Here is a 17,599-nt window from a genome sequence, read left to right as displayed (position 1 = left end):
AGAGGCTCTGTTCATTTTCCCCTTTTGAGGAGGATCAAACTTTAAACATTCACTTTATCCAACATATTATCGAACAAGGAGATACCCATTAACCATCAACATTTCATGCTTTGTGTGTGTCCATGCACATGTATGTTGTGAAAGTGCTTGGCTGCAGTGTCTCTTTTGTTTGTCAGTGTTGATATTTACAGAAGTTGTGTGTTTCTTATAGGTCTGTGCCCTGACTGGGACCAGTGGGATCAGACTAAGCCTGTGGACAACGCACGTGAAGCCATGCAGCAAGCTGACGACTGGCTGGGCATTCCTCAGGTAGACACCACAAACACATTCTAGTCTAGACTAAAGCCTAATTCATCATTTTATTGTGTGACAATGAAGTAAAAATCTAACTTCACTCCACCGAGCGTTAGTGTACCGTATATTAATCTAGCCTTAACTACCGTAACCAGCCTAAACTGGTAAAACATCTTATTGTCTTCCATGTCGGTCCGAAAACAAAGGGTCTCCTATTCTCTAACATTTTGATTGGGAAGTCCCCAAATATGAATGAGTGGCGTTATTATCCTGAGCTGTGCAGCTTTAGTGATTTGACACGTCTCACAGTGTTGTGTCTGCTTGACTGGCAGAAGGCTGGTGTCTGGCACAGAGCAGCATGCTGACAGTTAGTTCTGTGGTCACTATTGTTTCTGCCTGCTGCTCCCGTTTTGAAATTGGGTCTCTGCTTCTTACCCCTCTGTCTTTTGCAAATCAGACAGTGAGAGTGTGTTGGTGCACATTAGCGTTAGTCTCGCAGGTGTTTTTATGAAGTGAGAGATTTGTGGTAGAGATTAGGTTGTGGTTTGTATCACAGCATGTGCAAATCATGGTACGCATGCCAGTTGATATCCTGTGTGTGTGTGTGTGTGTGTGTGTGTGTGCGTGCGTGTGTGTGTGTGAGAACAAAGTTCCCACACATTCTTCCTACATAAGAAAGACTTAAGTACAAAAACACGTTTTCTCTCCTTTTGTAATCCTATAGGTGATAACTCCAGAAGAGATAGTGGACCCCAACGTGGATGAGCACTCTGTCATGACCTACCTGTCCCAGTTCCCCAAGGCTAAACTAAAGCCTGGCGCTCCGCTAAGACCAAAGCTCAACCCCAAGAAGGCCCGTGCCTATGGGCCTGGTACGTACACTACACGCACACATGCACGCATCACACACATGAACACACAACTCTGCACCCATAATTCAGGAAGAATGCTTTTACTAAATGCATTCATATAAACGGTTGAATATATGAAGATTTCAAAGGAGATGGTTTAAATGTTTACAGTTACTCAAAAGAAGTTACTCCATACAAACGTATTTGACTCTCCAGCTCATAAAATATATCTGTTATACTATAAGTCTATAAACCCTTATCGTTCAACAGCACAGCAGTAGTCCTCTTCTCACTTCATAGGGTGTGAAAATGTTTGGACATGTGGACATTTTGTTTTCATTTGACTGTCCCTTTGGGTCCCTGCTTAAGCACTTGAACCCTAACTACTTAAACCCTATATTATGTAGTCATACGAAGAATAGCAAAAATAGCAGATCTTCAATGTGTATATGTGTGGTTATTCTCCTTCTCTTCCATCTTCTCCCAAGGTATTGAGCCTATTGGTAATGTGGTAATGAAGAAGGCAGTGTTCACAGTGGAGACCATCAGTGCTGGAATGGGAGAGGTGCTGGTGTACGTGGAAGACCCTGCAGGACATAGAGAGGAGGTACACACACACACATCCACACACACACACACACACACACACACACACACACACACACACACACACACACACACACACACACACACACACACACACACACACACACACACACACACGTACATACGTTGACATTCACTGCATCAAACCCACATAAACTTGCACTGATACCAAAAACGGAATATGCCCCTTGATGAAAGACTTTTGTTGGTTTTACTGTCTATTTTGGTTTGGTGTATCATGACATAAGGTGTCTTATTTTCCTTCAGGCTAAAGTGACGGCCAACAATGATAAAAACCGCACCTACTCTGTCTTCTACATTCCCAAAGTCACGGGCATGCACAAGGTAAGCCAACAACTTAAGTACTTACAGTACAGTATGTCCATTACTGCCCTAAGGTGAATAGAATTTCTCTACAAAGTAAATAAACATTAGTTTAAATTCAAGTTTTAAAATGTAATTCTAAAGTTTTAACCTCTTGTTGTTCCTGGTGTTCTCCAGGTGACGGTGTTGTTTGCGGGACAGCACATCAATAAGAGTCCCTTCGAGGTGGATGTGGGCATGGCCCAGGGAGACTCCAGCAAGGCCACCGCCCAGGGGCCTGGCCTCGAGCCCTCAGGCAACATCGCCAACAAGTCCACCTACTTTGATGTCTACACTGCAGGTACTGTAGTACACTGGTTCTCAACCTTTTAACTGGGGACCCCCCCACCCTGACAAGCACTAAGAGTTGAGAAATTATATATGGCATAACACGGTTCTATTCTGAAAATAGCAGATCTGCATGCTCACAAGGCCTCGCGTTGCGAGGCCTTGTGAGCATGTAGATCAGCTATTTTCACAATGTCTGCCTCTAATATTTGGCCAATATTTAATTTGTCATTTTAGAGGTATTTGGCCAATGTTTAATGTGTCATTTTAGATATATTAATAAAAAGTCCTTAAATTGTCTCTTTAGAAATGTGCATGTACCCTCTAGTCTATACACTCAAAACCTTATGTTGGTATGTTTACTGTTGAGAGAGAAAACAATGTTGCACATTAAGCTAATCATCTGGGGACCCCCCAAAATAATTTCCCGACCCACAGGTTGAGAACCACTGCTGTAACCGATGTGGTTTTGTCTGAATACTGCTGTTAATTATATTTGTGGGGTACAAATGGAGCAGGTCAGCTTGTGCTGTTAAGCAACTCTTGTGACATATTCCGTTCCATTTCTCTCCCTTTCCCTCTTTCCCTTCTCTCCCTTCGCTTTCTCTGTCTGTCTCGGTCTCTTGTAACTCTGCTTTTCATTCCTGCCCTACTATTCTTTCTCCCTTCTATCGTCAACTCCCGTCTCCTTATTTCCTCTCCCTTTGTCCCACCTTGCTCTTTTGCTTGTTCCTCTTCTTGTTCCTTCCTTCCTCCTTCTGTCTGTTTCCCTCCTCCCTTCCTTCAGGTGCTGGCATTGGGGAGGTGGAGGTGGTGATCATGGATCCGGCAGGTAAGAAGAACACTGTGGAGTGCACCATCGAGGACAAGGGCAACAGCAGCTACCGTTGCACCTACACACCCACCCAGGAGGGCCAGCACATCATCTACGTCACCTTCTCAGGGGGGCAGATCAGCAAGAGCCCCTTCACCGTCAACGTGGGAGAAGGTAAGCGAGGGAGAGCTGGCAGTAGAAGAGCAGAGTTGAAGGAAGTTAGAACTGAATAGTGTTGGGGGAGGAGGATTGTAGGTCGGCTATTTTCTGTGTGTGACTTCGCCGTACGACAAAGTATAAATCGGGCTTAGGAAAGCAGAACGACAGAGGCAGCATGCCGTATTCATTGGATTCGTTGGTGGATTGGGTTTAAAGACCATACTGTTGGTCTGGCATGTTTAGCCCATTGACTCTGACTGTTTATTATGTTATATTTGGTCAGCAATACCAGTATAGCCCTTTTTCAAGGAGAAGACTGGGTGAATCGATCCAGCCATAAGGAGTTGTAGTTTGTGACGAATGCAGAAATGAAGAGGAAAGAAACAAAACCAGAATGAATACTGGCTTACAGATGACATTGGTTGTAGTTTATCTAGCATTTATTAAAAAGCAAAATAAATAATAAAGTCCTCATGGGTCACAAACGGGTTGACAGTTATTTCATTTGGTTGGCCTGATATTAGGAGTTACAGTACCTTGTTTGAAGTACAGGACAGTATTTGGAAATGTTTTGCTTCCTTTTCTCTGTCTTGTACTTTGTGTCATTTCTTTTTCATGTGGGTTGCTGCTATGGTACTGGATGTTGTGTTCTCTCTCTTTCTGTCTTGTCTCTCGTTCCTCATCCCTCTACACCCCCACCCCCCCCTCCTCCTTCTGTTTGGTACTATAGAGGCCTGGTGGTATCTCTCCTCTCTGTGGATCAGCTTCTTCCTTCTGCTATTTCCTGTTTCCTGGGATCTCTCTTGGGTACCCACTCTGTGTGTGCGTGTGTGTGTGTTTGTTAGAAGATGCCAAGGTGGTAGCTCTGGTCCATTGCGTGTTCTGCTTCTTATGCTATTGACAAGAGCTACCAAGTTGGTTGCGTTGGTGACTGAGTGCATGTACACGTATATCTGTGTTGGTGTAAGAGTGCACTGTCCCCTATATTAAGTGTGTTTGTGCTGAATTCCATGTCTTCTCTTGTGGCTAATTTTTGTGTGTGCACGTGGGTGTGTGTTTGATCTGCATCTAAAACTCTGAACCAGGACAGAGGCATGTATCCGGCGACATTTAGAATATACATGTGGAAACAATTGTTATAATGTGTTGCAGATATTAGTAAGGGCCACTGTATCATTGCTTAACTAAGTAATGCATGAAAAGTATTATTACTGCGTTAAAACTGTAGATTTATGAACATAGATTATGACACGGCTATGCAGTGTAAACAGCCAAGATACACAAGCGTGTTGTAGTAGCTTGGCCCTTCGAAGAAAGAATTGCCTCAAAACTACATCATTTGTCTTGGATACCAGATTCTTAAAATGTACCAAGGCGACAAAGTGATTTTAGGCATTACATGTGGTTTGTCGTCTATCCCATGCGAATGTTTTGTAATAATACTAGCTTTGTCCCAGTGCGATATACCAGTGGTTCTCAACCTTTTCAGGCCGCGACCCCCAAAATAATCATATTTAACTGGGGACCCGCCACCCTGACAGCACTTGGAATGCTAGTAGTTGGCATTACATTTAGTTTGACTCGACCTATTCCATTGTGAAAATAGCTGATCTACATGCTCACAACGCCTCGCAGCGCGAGGTGTTGTGAGCATGGGACCCCTCAAAATAATTTGGGGACCCCTCTGGGGTCCCGACCCACAGGTTGAGAACCACTGCGATATACAGTAGCCGTCGTCTTCATTCAGCTTGTAACCCTCCTGTTCCGGAGGGGTTTCCTGAGCTGCCCACAGGGGCCATCTGACTATGACTCAGCTGGTCCTGTTTTATACCCTTCTAATCAAGCACTGTGAGGGCCACCCTGTATCCTGTGTGGAGAAGAACTCACTTCCTCCACTGTCGTGTTTGAGACCTCACTCGGGATTCAGATAGACAGGAGGATAGGAGGTGGGCGGGGAATAAGACGGGAGATTAAAAAAAGATAACTGGAAAGCATGGACTCTCCAGCGACCCTTCACTGTGATGAATGTGTAGCTTAGTTGGATTTTCGTTCGGCCCCCACATCACATTCCATATCTCTCTGTTGAAACCTAAGCTATCACACATGGTCATCATGACCTTGGAAAATATTCAGAACTCTCAATTGGTTTCTCTTTCCCTCAATCTTCCTGGTTCTCCTCTTTAATGTTCTCTCAATTAATTTCCCTTCTCTCTTTAACCACCACAGCATGTAATCCCAGCCTGTGTAAGGCAAAGGGTCGTGGCCTGCAGCCTAAGGGCCTGAGGGTAAAGGAGACTGCAGACTTCAAGGTCTACACCAAAGGAGCCGGCACAGGAGAGCTCAAAGTGACCATCAAGGGCCCCAGTGAGTCAAACTACAATACCCAGCATCACCTGGGAGTTCAAAATTGCAGTTGGTTTAACCTTGCTCTTACATATGAGCCTTAAATTGTAACCAAATTTACCATGTATTTTTATGTCCAAGACGTCCTTTCCTATCTTACCTCCTTTAAAATGAGCCCTAATCGGAGTCATACTCAGTGCGTGTGTGTGCTTGCATGTGTGTGCAGAGGGTCTTGAAGAGCCATGCAAGAGGAAAGATCTGGGAGATGGAGTGTATAGTTTTGAGTATTACCCCACCACCACTGGAACATACAGCATTACCATCACCTGGGGAGGACAGCACATCCCCCGCAGGTACACACATATGCACGACAGACCCATGTTTATTTTGGTTGGGGAATAAGTATCTGTGAAGCCTACACACACAGAAACGTAATATGTTGTGTCTGCTCTGTACAGTCCGTTTGAGGTGAAGATTGGTTCCGAGGCCGGACAGCAGAAGGTGCGGGCCTGGGGGCCTGGTCTAGATGGAGGCGTGGTTGGAAAATCGGCCGACTTTGTGGTGGAGGCTGTCGGAGACGATGTAGGCACGCTGGGTAAGTGAGCGAACAAGGCTGTGGAATGAGGACACAAAGACACATACAAACAACAACCCACATCCAAATAAGGTTACGCCATTTTTAGGGTTTTTGGATTTACGAGATTATGCCTACACTGTAAAATTCAGTCAGTCAGTTAGTCCGGGCCCTGGGTTTCTGACAATGTGGCCCTCTGAACAATTTAGTTCAATACCCCTGCTCTAAACTCAATACATAATACAATAATAAAAAATACATAAAAAGAAATCGTAAATTATGGATACATACCATTTGTAGACCTGTTAATTATAGATGGACGAGGCATTATTCCTTCTATTACTTCTCTCCTTGACCAAGCTGCTTATTTTGCCACTCCAGGTTTTTCTGTGGAGGGTCCATCTCAGGCCAAAATCGAGTGCGACGACAAGGGTGATGGCTCCTGCGACGTGCGCTACTGGCCCACTGAGGCTGGGGAGTATGCTGTGCATGTGCTTTGTAACAATGAGGACATCCAGCATTCTCCCTTCATGGCGGAGATAGTGAACGCACCAAACAAAGACTTCTTCCCTGACAAGGTATGCTCGCATTAGATGTCACAATGGTACTTAAATTCCCTCTAGACAAATTTGTCAGTAATGGAGGAATTGGACTGTTGAATTGGACAGACTGTGGGTTATATATGTTGGAACACAGTTTTGGACAAAACAAGGTTTCCACCAGACAGCGACAATGTGCAATAACGCTATCGTTTCTGATGAGCTGTATATTAATGTGTTGATTCCAGGTTAAGGCCTACGGCCCTGGCCTGCAGAGCAGTGGTCTGGCAGTTGGAAAACCAACAGAGTTCACAGTTGATGCCAAGCAGGGAGGCAAAGCCCCTCTAAAGATTTTGGCTCAGGTGAGTGTACCAACTTCTATTTTACAAGATCACATTTTTTTGTTACTTTACCTATTATAACACCCCAACCTCTGCTGTGTATCACAGGATGGTGAGGGAACTCCAGTGGATGTCCAGGTGAAGGATAATGGCAATGGGACATACACTTGTAGCTACACCCCACGCAAACCACTCAAGCACACTGTTATGGTCTCCTGGGGAGGAGTCAACATCCCTGACAGCCCTTTCAGGGTAAGACACACACACACACACACACACACACACACACACACACACACACACACACACACACACACACACACACACACACACACACACACACACACACACACGTGCGCACAGCCGCACACACAGGTGCTCTATAAATAACATGAATGTTAAAAGGAAAAGGATTGACTTCTAGTCTACAAAGATATTGTTTTTGCCTACTGTGTTGATATTGTCCTGTAACATGAGTACTGACACTAAATATTGTTTTGTAAACAGATGACCATCGGAGCAGGCTGTCATCCCAACAAGGTGAAGGTGTCAGGACCAGGGGTGGCCAAGACGGGCCTGAAGGCCTTCTCGCCGACATACTTCACCGTTGACTGCGCTGAGGCTGGTCAAGGTATAATGATTTCTATATTCTCTGTATAACGCAATGCTGTAAACTATAATCAAACATGTGTCAAGTTTCTCTCTAACTTCTAACCTTGCTTTTTAGGTGACATCAGCATAGGAATTAAGTGTGCCCCCGGCGTGGTGGGCCCGGCCGAGGCAGACATCGAGTTTGACATCATCAGAAACGACAATGACACCTTCACGGTCAAATACACTCCCCCTGGAGCAGGCAGCTACACTATAATGGTCCTGTTCGCTGAAAAGGTATGTGTGTGATTTAAAGTGTCTTTGATCATACATACATGTTTGTATTGTCACATCTGACTCTTAGGAGCTGTGTCCACAGAAAAGATGTTTTGAGTTGTGGAGTGCTTTTGATATCATGCCCAGAGCGCTACACTTGCATTGTGGAAGATGCCTTTGTTCAGTGTGAGCATGTCTCTCCAACTCTCTGCAAGGAAAGTGATATATATATATTGATGTATCAAAAGTTAATGTAATTTAAAGTAATGTATTTTCGAGAGCACCGAACGAGAGGTGTGAATCAGAATGACTATTTGTCAATTTCCTTATGTACTTGCATACATAAAGAATATGAAATTCCCCCTCAGCCACTTGTTATAAAACATGAAACCATTAAAAAAAGAGGAGAAAAATCTAAAACACATAACAAACATTTAAAAACCCATTGTGTTGAGTTACTAGCACAGTAAGTGCAATGCTGCACTGGGAAGAGGAGTGCTCCTGGCAGGTCTTAAACCAGAAAATGCATAGCATAAAGATCCTGGCAGCTCAAAAAGGCTTTCTGTGGACACAGCCCCATAGTTAGCTTTTATGTATTTAATGTATGTCTATTGTCTACTGTGTGTGTTTATACTTAGCTGAAAATGCTTGTGTGTGTTGAAAATATGTGCTTCTTGTACCCAGGCCATTCCAATGACTCCGATCAGGATTAAGGTGGATCCCTCACATGATGCCAGCAAAGTGAAGGCAGAGGGACCAGGACTCAGCCGCAATGGTGAGATGAACACACATTCTGTGGAGGGCCGTTTACACAAAGTACTGTACGATAACTATATAGTTTAAGAAATGTTCAATCTCAAGTCGATGGCAAACTCCTCACCAAAATATAGTTATCATTCTATAGTGCTTGGTGAGAACGGCCCTTTATATTGGCACTCTCACCAGACTTAAATTAACACTTTAGGATGTTGCTGTGTATGAGATATTAATACTGCAGGAAATGAACTCTTTTAATATCGTCTTTAACCCTCCTGCCCCTTTCACTCTCTATTTGTGTCTCTGCCAGGTGTTGAGCTCAACAAGCCCACTCATTTCACCGTCAACACTAAAGGAGCTGGCATGGCCAAGTTGGACTGCAACTTCAGCGGGCCAATGAAGGCAGAGGCCGTCAAGGACTTTGAAATAATCAACAACCATGACAACACACACACTGTCAAATACACACCTGTTCAACAGGTGAGATGGGTATACAGTGATTCTCAACCTTTTTAATTTCAAGGACCCCCGGTTGGGGCTTGGACCCCCAAATGATACATTTGTTTTATCTCTGGGACACTATAAAGTCATCAGTGTTCATTTTACTCTTAGGAGTGTACAAATGGAACCAACTGGGCCTGTAAAGGTCCTTTTGGTTCCATTTGTACACTACACTGAGTCACTGACCCACAACACAAGGGTCATTTGGTTCCTAACTATAAATCGTTTAGCTGGGAGCCCCCTGGAACCCCCTCAAAGACCCCTGAGGGTCCCCGCTCTCCACTTTGAGAACCACTGGTCAACGATAATGCTCAATAACTCTTCATGTATAATGTCTCCTAAGACAGAGCTGTTAACTCTTCCCCATTCCCACCCTAGGGTCCTCTGGGCCTGGCTGTGACCTACGGTGGAGACAACATTCCCAAGAGCCCCTTCAACGTGCCTGTGGCCCCCTCACTAGACATCAACAAGATAAGCGTCTCTGGCCTGGGAGACAGTACGTCCACCGCCCTTTCACACATGTCTGTTTTATAGACTTGACCACTGGCATCCCCTTCACCCCTGAAGTTCATTTTTGTTCTTACTCTAGGTTGTACTTTGCGTCTCATCATCTTATATTGTTTTTAAGCAGCACCCTCTCTCCCTCTCTCTGTAGAGATGACTGTAGGCAGGGACCAGGATGTGACTGTGAAGGCGAAGGGAGCTGGAGGTCAGGGCAAGGTTGGCGCCAAGGTGACCGGGCCAGCAGGAAAACCAGTGGCCAGCAAGGTATTGCACATTATCTGACACTAGTGGCTATGGCTCCCACTGTTTGCTGCAGGAACATTTCAAGACCTGCTAATGTTAAGGTGAATTCATTATTTTTAAAAGGTGAAACTCTCTTCCTGTGTGCTGCTATAGGTTGAACCGGGCCTGAACCCAGAGACCAGCCATGTGAAATTTATCCCCAGAGATTTGGGGCCATACCAGGTTGAGCTGACCTATGACGGCACTCCCCTCCCTGGATCTCCATTCACGCCCACAGCCTACCCTGCTACAGACCCCTCCAAGGTCAGCTGTCTCTGCATATTGGTTATAGCGGCTTCTAGCAGAAACACAAATGCATGCAAAAATGTGTTTCCGTGTCATTGGTGCCAATTAAGTCCTCGGTTCATCATCTAGCTTCTAATTGTTCGTTATCGGTCTCTTCTACTTCCAGGTGCGTTGCTCTGGCCCAGGCTTGGAGCGTTGCAAGGTCGGCGAGACAGGGGAGTTTGTTGTGGACTGTACCAACGCGGGTCCGGCTGCGCTGACCATTGAGATCATCTCAGACAGTGGGACCGAGGCAGAGGTCCACATCCAGGACAATGGGGATGGAACATACACCATCACATACATACCGCTCTACCCAGGCTCCTACACTCTTACCATCCGCTACGGTGGCCAGGATGTGCCAAACTTCCCTGCTCGTCTCACAGTGGAGCCTGCTGTCGATGCCAGCGGAGTCCGCGTGTTCGGACCTGGAGTTGAGGGCAAAGGTGAGGAGGACGGAGGTTCTGTTTGTGTCCCTGGGTGCCCAAAATTGTTCAAAACATGCCCCCATCAAACACTTTAAAAGTAATGTAATAAAAAGTAGTGGAAGTTTAAAGTTTAAACTATGGGTTTAAACTTTAAAGTAATGTAATGGCCCTTTGCCCCCCTTATCTGGTCTTCTAGGATCAAAGGAACTTTGCCTCAGCACTCGAGGTCTGATCATGCCATTGGCATTAGTTACTTATGTTTGTGACCTAGAATTTTACTGTGCTCCTGTTTTATTTATTGTAATCATGTTCTTTGCATTCTCTGCCCCTGTGCACCAGGCGTGTTCCGCGAGGCCACCACTGACTTCACTGTGGACGCCCGCGCTCTCACGCAGAAGGGTGGGGACCACATCAAGACCTTGATCAGCAACCCCTCAGGCAGCAGCACGGACTCCCTGGTCACCGACCTTGGAGATGGAACCTACAGTGTGGAATACACTCCATACGAGGAGGGTGAGTTAATTTAGTTAAAGCTATCGAGTCTGTGGTTATTCTCTCGGCGTCATCCCACAATGTGAATGTGAACCCTGTCGTGTTTGTGCTGTTGCAATGTTTCAGGACCACACAGTGTAGAGGTATGCTACGACGGCTCTCCGGTGCCCAACAGCCCATTCCGTGTGGGTGTGACTGAGGGATGTGACCCAAGGCGTGTGCGTGTGCATGGCCCCGGCCTGAAAGGAGGCATCACCAACAAAGCTAACAAGTTCACAGTGGAAACCCGGTAGGTAACACCATTTGACAATTGATAGTCTACTACAGTCTTGGAATAACATTATGAATGTCTTTACAGCTAACATCATTTTCACAAAAACCATTGCACATATTTTTTTTTCTTTATTTATTTTTTACTTCCCTAAACACTATTAAAAATGTATTATTCGCGAGTGTCTTCCCCTGACACATACAGTATGCCAAAATGACGTAGGTACTGGAAATGTACCGGCAATGTATTTGTCTTTTACAGTTAATACAGTACATACAATTCCTGACAATTTGTTGTTGCGTTCCAAAATATGCTTGGGTGTGCCAAAAGACTATTAAAATGAATGTTACACAGTATGAATCTAATGGGAATCAGTGAGTTGTTTGTGTATTCGTCTTTTTTTTTTATTTAAAATTCCACCTCCCTACCCTTCTTCCGTCTCTCCAGCGGAGCAGGTACGGGTGGTCTTGGCTTGGCAGTGGAGGGTCCATCTGAGGCCAAGATGTCGTGCCATGACAACAAGGATGGCAGCTGTAGTGTGGAGTACATCCCCTACGAGGCTGGCACATACAACCTCAACATCACTTATGGAGGACAGCCCATTACAGGTACGGAAAGTACTGATACTGTTTGTCTGAGTCATGTGATGAAATTGTAAATGATTGAATCGTGGAAAATGCATATAAAGAAGGTATTCTTTTGCCTTTTTTTTGCTGTATTTTGTGATAATTGAAGTAGTTTGGCAGCATTAGGGCATGTGGTTCTAGATGTTAAAGACAAAACTACCGGTCAAGAAAAATTTATACTTTTGTGAGGTCATTTTAAAGGTGTCTATGCTTTGTGAGACATACTTTGGAATGTTGCAAAAAAGTATGGAAGAGGGGTGACACTTTTCTCTTCTCCCACCTTGGTCTCCAACTACCAACCCGTCTCCTCCTTTCATCCCATTCCTTCTGTATATAGGAAGTCCATTCCAAGTTCCAGTCAGTGACACAGTAGACAGTACCAAGGTGAAGTGCCAAGGAGCTGGACTGGGCACCAACGTCAGAGCCAATATTCCTCAGGAGTTCACAGTGGACGCCTCCAAGGCTGGAGTGGCCCCGCTGCAGGTCCGTGTCCAGGGCCCCAAAGGTAAGCACGTGCAATGTGTGTGTGTGTTGGTATTTCTGTGTTGTTCTGTCGTTTTGTCAATCATCTAAATCGTAATCTTCTTTCCTGAACACGTAAAAGTGTTAGATCTATCTTACACTGTTTGTGTGTGTGTGTGTGTGTGTGTGTGTGTGTGTGTGTGTAGGTGTTGTAGAGCCTGTAGAAGTGGCGGATAATGGAGACCAGACTCACACAGTCAGCTATGTTCCCACCAGAGAAGGACCCTACTCCATCAATGTGCTGTATGCAGATGAGGAGATCCCTCGCAGGTGACACGCAAGCACGCACTCTCTCTTTCTGCCTTTGACATGGATGCATTATACCCTCATTAACACTAAAATCTCTCAACACCCACTGCCTCCCGTCTAGTCCTTACAAGGTAAAGGTCCTGCCTACGCATGACGCCAGCAAGGTGCGGGCCAGTGGCCCAGGGCTCAACACCACCGGTGTACCCGCTTCTCTACCAGTGGAGTTCACCATCGATGCCAAAGATGCTGGGGAAGGACTGCTGGCTGTGCAGATCACAGTGAGTCACACACAGTCGACATTCATGCAAACACCTTTAGACAAATCGTCATCTAGACCCCCTTTTCCTGCTGTACTGTGTTGTTGTCTTGGCCCCATACTGTATAGCAGACACATGCTCAAAATATAGATGAGCACAGTCCATTTTTATTTTCTCATTGTGTGAAATTTATTAGAGAAATGATTGTTGCACACTCAAGCCATGTCATCATCTGATTTCACTTATTGCAGCATTAGAAGCAATGGCGTGTACGACTGCTCAACACAATAACATATTTTCCCCGGTCTCATTTGTCTCTCTTTTAATTCTCCACACTCAGGACCCAGAGGGTAAGCCAAAGAAGGCAAACATCCGTGACAACCACGACGGCACCTACCTTGTGTCCTACGTGCCAGACATGACTGGCCGCTACACCATCCTCATCAAGTATGGTGGAGACGAAATCCCATATTCGCCCTATCGTATCAGAGCCCTGCCCACTGGAGACGCCAGCAAGTGCACAGTCACAGGTATGTGCTACAGCACTGCATGCCATGCAACTGTATACAGGAGAGCAAGCTTGTAGAAATGAGAAGTTGATCTTTGTGTTAGTTCATTTTTACATATTTTGTATTATTTCCTAAAAAGTAACAGATAGTAAAGTGAGTATCGCCGTGTAAGTAAATACACATCAGTTGCACAATATCAGAGCCTCAGAATTGACTACCTGCAATTTGTAGGTACACCAGAGAATGTATGTAGGTAATTTTACCACTTGCCATATACTGTATGTAGGTAATTTTACCACGTGTCAATATTTCTTACGCCCCTCAACTATTCATTACTGAAAACCAAGTCTGATATTCTTGAGAAATCACACACTGCAAACATACTGTACACACACAGCCTTCCCTCCCCTTCAACTGCTTCACACCCCTCCATCACCTTTTTTCGTTTTATTTTCTTCATCTCTCCGTTTGGAGCACAGTTATTGCCTCTCACACCCCCCACCTGACTGTTTTTTATTTTGTCACTTCTTCGCTCCCCTGCTTCTCACCGTTCCTTTCTCAGTCTCAATCGGCGGTCACGGCCTGGGTAAGCTTCATGAAACCAGTTTGTACTGTCAGAGGAACTACTCTGCTCTATTCTCTCTCTCTCTGTCGCATGTAGGACAACGACACCACATTTCAGTCCCTTTCTGTATTTCTGCCCTTGTCTCTCTCTCTCTGTCTCTATCTCTCTCTCTCTGTCTCTATCTCTCTCTCTCTGATCTATCCTTCATCATCTCCTAGCTCTTTTCCTGTTGCCTTTTGGCTTCCTCTCCTAATGTGATGCTTTCTGTTTCTCTCTCTCTCTCTCTCCCTTTTTGGACAGACTAATGGACTAACAGAGTAGTCAGCATGGTGGAATGGCGTTCTAGCTAATGAGCAAGTACTGTACTAGATGGGAACTGACTGACGATAATGTGCAATCCGTTTGGAAATAACATGTAGCTAGTAATAACATGGTCATGACTGGATGTCATCACACTCAAACCCGGTGCTGTGGAATGTGCATGGTGAATATGGAGAGTTTGCTGGAGAGAGCGTGCGTGTTGATGCTTGTTTGAGGTCTCTTCATGCACTAAAATCCTGAGTGTTAATTTAACTATTGAGTATACAAATGCAACTAAATGGATCTGTAGAGGTCAATTTGTATAATCAGAGTTGTACTGTGAGTGGATAAATTAACACGGAGACTTTTACTGTGTACTGTATATCTGTATGACTGTGGTCTGCATGATTCAATGCATCTCAGTCCAATTGGCATCCCTAACGCTCACTCAAAACTCTCCTCCCCTCACTGTAGGCGCTGGGGTCGGGCCCACCATCCAGATTGGCGAGCAGACGGTCATCACCGTGGATGCTAAGGCTGCTGGGAAGGGCAAGGTGACGTGCAGCGTGTGCACGCCCGAGGGAGCAGAGCTAGATGTGGATGTGGTGGAGAACGAGGACGGGACCTTTGACATCTTCTACACGGCGCCACAGCCCGGCGAGTATGTCATCTGTGTCCGCTTCGGAGGCGAGCACATCCCCAACAGTCCCTTCCAGGTCACGGTGAGTTCATTTTCGTACGCAGTACTGTGTGTACACACACACACACACGCCCACACCTAAAAGTTCTGTATTTGAACCAGTGTTTCTGCTTAGCGTCTCCACAGTGTGTGTTATGGTGGCTGCACAGGTGGCTGCACAGTGTGAGTGAGAGAGCGATGGATTCAATAATAATCAATGATCCTTGGCATCATTCCTCTCCGCAGATGCTTCCAGATAAGGTCTTGGAATCAGCAGACATGTCAATGACACTAACTCTATTGTTCTATTCCCCTCCATTCATATACCCTCCCTTTGCCCCATCATCACCCCTGGCCTCTTACACCTGCCTTCACCCGCCCACCCCAACCTCCTTTCCTGTTCATATACATCATTACCTCTCCCTGCCTTCCCTTGTCCCCTCCCTCCATCCTTACCCACTCCCAGGCACTGGAAGGAGCTCCGACAGACCAGCTCTTGCAGCAGAGCCAAATGCCCCAGTACTACGCTCAACAACCCTGGGTACCAAATAACCTCTGTTTCTGCCCCAACTTCTGCTCCCTCCCTCTCTCAGCGCCGTTCCATTGTGTTTGACGTCTGGGTGCTCTTGTCTGTCTTGGCTGTCTCCTGGTGTCAGTCGACTCATGTCTTTGTCTGTCCATATCATAATATTCATCCCCAGAAGCCATGTCTGTTGTGTCCATCAGTGTGCTTTCTAGTTTCTGATCTCTTTGTGGCTACAGTGTCTCATTGCAGGTTTTTCATCTTTGAGATTTTTTTTCCACTCTTCCATCCAACTCCTCATACAGAGGCATACTGAGGATTCCTTAGCTCCAACACTGTGTAGTAGGGCTGAAAAATACAAAATGATCAAGGCACTTTACCGTAGACTCCTTCCTATTTAGGATGGAACTTTGTAAACTTGTCTGAATCAGTGTGTGTATCAGTAGGACTGATTGCTACATTTGAATTAAGTGGGGAAAAAAAGACAAATGGGCACAGCACAAGAAAAAATAGTTTAAGAAGTGGTTTAAAACTCCTACTTTATGACAAAATGGCAGCCCTTTGCAATGGTATTTTGCCATTATGGAGCAGCCCTACTTTACAGGGGGAAGTAAGTGATAGTTGTCCTCATGCCAATCTCCATCTCACAGCTTGTGTCGGTGTCTCCATCCCTGGTCATGATCATCACCTGGTCATGATCACAACCATCATCAGTCATCTCATTTCATGGTTGTCTAAGTGTGTCTTTGTTTGGTGTTTGGAAGCCTTTACTCTCTCTTGTCGACAATGCATTTGTCTGCAATGTATATCCTGTGTTCTACTTGGTTGCACGCGGGTGTCGCACACCGAAAATAGATGGGCCACACTGTTTCAGTGGGAGCTGCTATTTTCGGGGTGTGACACCAACAGGCAACCAGATGTATACTACATGTATAAATGAGAAATAACGGCATTGCTGACATGTTGGTGTCACTTGTTGTTGCTCTCATCTCCACATATCAGCCATCATCCTCCCATACAACCACCTAAGAATAGACCAGAGACACTAGAATAGACAGATCAAAAAAGTAGTGATGCACTATTTTGAAATTTTGTCCGATATACAATAAATTCCCCAGAAAATACTGACTCAATCTACAGCCTTCAATCATCACATAAGGCTTTTTGAGATTCACATTCCAACATGAAGTTTATAAAATAAGATATTGGCAAAGAATATCGATGATTTTACCAAATGCAATTTAAAGTAGTAAGTAAAGTCCCTAGTTTGAAGTTCTGTAATTGTGCTTCTGTTACATATACTGTATGTCTTATTGCTGCTTGTAAAGCACTTTGAGATGCTTTCTGTTCAAAGAAAAGTCTAAGCAAAGAAAAAGTCTCAGTAGAATATAAATATTTAAAATGTCCCCATCCATCACCCTCAACCTCTCTTCAGAATGTCACTTAACAATACCTCTACTTTGTCTCCTAGGCAACTGACAGACCAATGGGAATGAACGGTTTGGATGTGGCAGGGCTGAGACCATTTGACCTGGTCATCCCCTTTACCATTCAGAAGGGAGAGATCACAGGTATAAACACACGCACAATAAAACAATACACCCAAAGAGCTTTTAAAAGGCAACAGAATAAAGACACACATCTCAAAAAGTCATGTTCAAAAAAAGAAAAGAAAGGGCAGAGAACAGAAGAAAATTAGGACTGATTAATCAGTCTTGGGCAGTGAATGTGTGAGACGCTTGTCTCACACATTCAATAAGGTGATGTGTAGTGTTACCTGAATGTTGACTATTACACCTGTACGTGATGTG

The 17,599-nt window shown here is 45.0% G+C and overlaps 1 protein-coding gene across 4 annotated transcripts in view; it reads left to right on the top strand.

The window, feature by feature from the left end:
- The window catches only part of flna (filamin A, alpha (actin binding protein 280)), a 54,801-nt gene that overhangs the window by 24,178 nt on the left and 13,024 nt on the right, over positions 1-17,599 (top strand). Inside the window, exons 4-34 of one of the 4 annotated variants that reach the window (XM_080733996.1) lie at positions 212-309; positions 1,019-1,166; positions 1,634-1,752; positions 2,019-2,096; positions 2,253-2,415; positions 3,190-3,390; positions 5,602-5,739; positions 5,945-6,071; positions 6,177-6,313; positions 6,674-6,870; positions 7,080-7,193; positions 7,281-7,424; positions 7,680-7,803; positions 7,900-8,060; positions 8,724-8,814; positions 9,106-9,275; positions 9,675-9,792; positions 9,952-10,064; positions 10,197-10,346; positions 10,495-10,813; positions 11,135-11,308; positions 11,414-11,576; positions 12,006-12,166; positions 12,522-12,689; positions 12,853-12,976; positions 13,077-13,233; positions 13,553-13,742; positions 14,284-14,307; positions 15,061-15,308; positions 15,732-15,806; positions 17,260-17,359. In XM_080733996.1, the coding sequence (XP_080590122.1) occupies positions 212-309; positions 1,019-1,166; positions 1,634-1,752; positions 2,019-2,096; positions 2,253-2,415; positions 3,190-3,390; positions 5,602-5,739; positions 5,945-6,071; positions 6,177-6,313; positions 6,674-6,870; positions 7,080-7,193; positions 7,281-7,424; positions 7,680-7,803; positions 7,900-8,060; positions 8,724-8,814; positions 9,106-9,275; positions 9,675-9,792; positions 9,952-10,064; positions 10,197-10,346; positions 10,495-10,813; positions 11,135-11,308; positions 11,414-11,576; positions 12,006-12,166; positions 12,522-12,689; positions 12,853-12,976; positions 13,077-13,233; positions 13,553-13,742; positions 14,284-14,307; positions 15,061-15,308; positions 15,732-15,806; positions 17,260-17,359 (4,494 nt within the window). The remainder of the gene's footprint in view (positions 1-211; positions 310-1,018; positions 1,167-1,633; positions 1,753-2,018; positions 2,097-2,252; positions 2,416-3,189; positions 3,391-5,601; positions 5,740-5,944; positions 6,072-6,176; positions 6,314-6,673; positions 6,871-7,079; positions 7,194-7,280; positions 7,425-7,679; positions 7,804-7,899; positions 8,061-8,723; positions 8,815-9,105; positions 9,276-9,674; positions 9,793-9,951; positions 10,065-10,196; positions 10,347-10,494; positions 10,814-11,134; positions 11,309-11,413; positions 11,577-12,005; positions 12,167-12,521; positions 12,690-12,852; positions 12,977-13,076; positions 13,234-13,552; positions 13,743-14,283; positions 14,308-15,060; positions 15,309-15,731; positions 15,807-17,259; positions 17,360-17,599) is intronic. The other 3 variants (XM_080733997.1, XM_080733998.1, XM_080733999.1) reach the window with 3 other exon arrangements.

The sequence above is a fragment of the Nannobrachium achirus genome, assembly GCF_963921795.1.
Source record: "Nannobrachium achirus genome assembly, chromosome: 9".
NCBI lineage: Eukaryota > Metazoa > Chordata > Actinopteri > Myctophiformes > Myctophidae > Nannobrachium > Nannobrachium achirus.
This window is presented reverse-complemented; position numbering and strand designations above follow the sequence as displayed.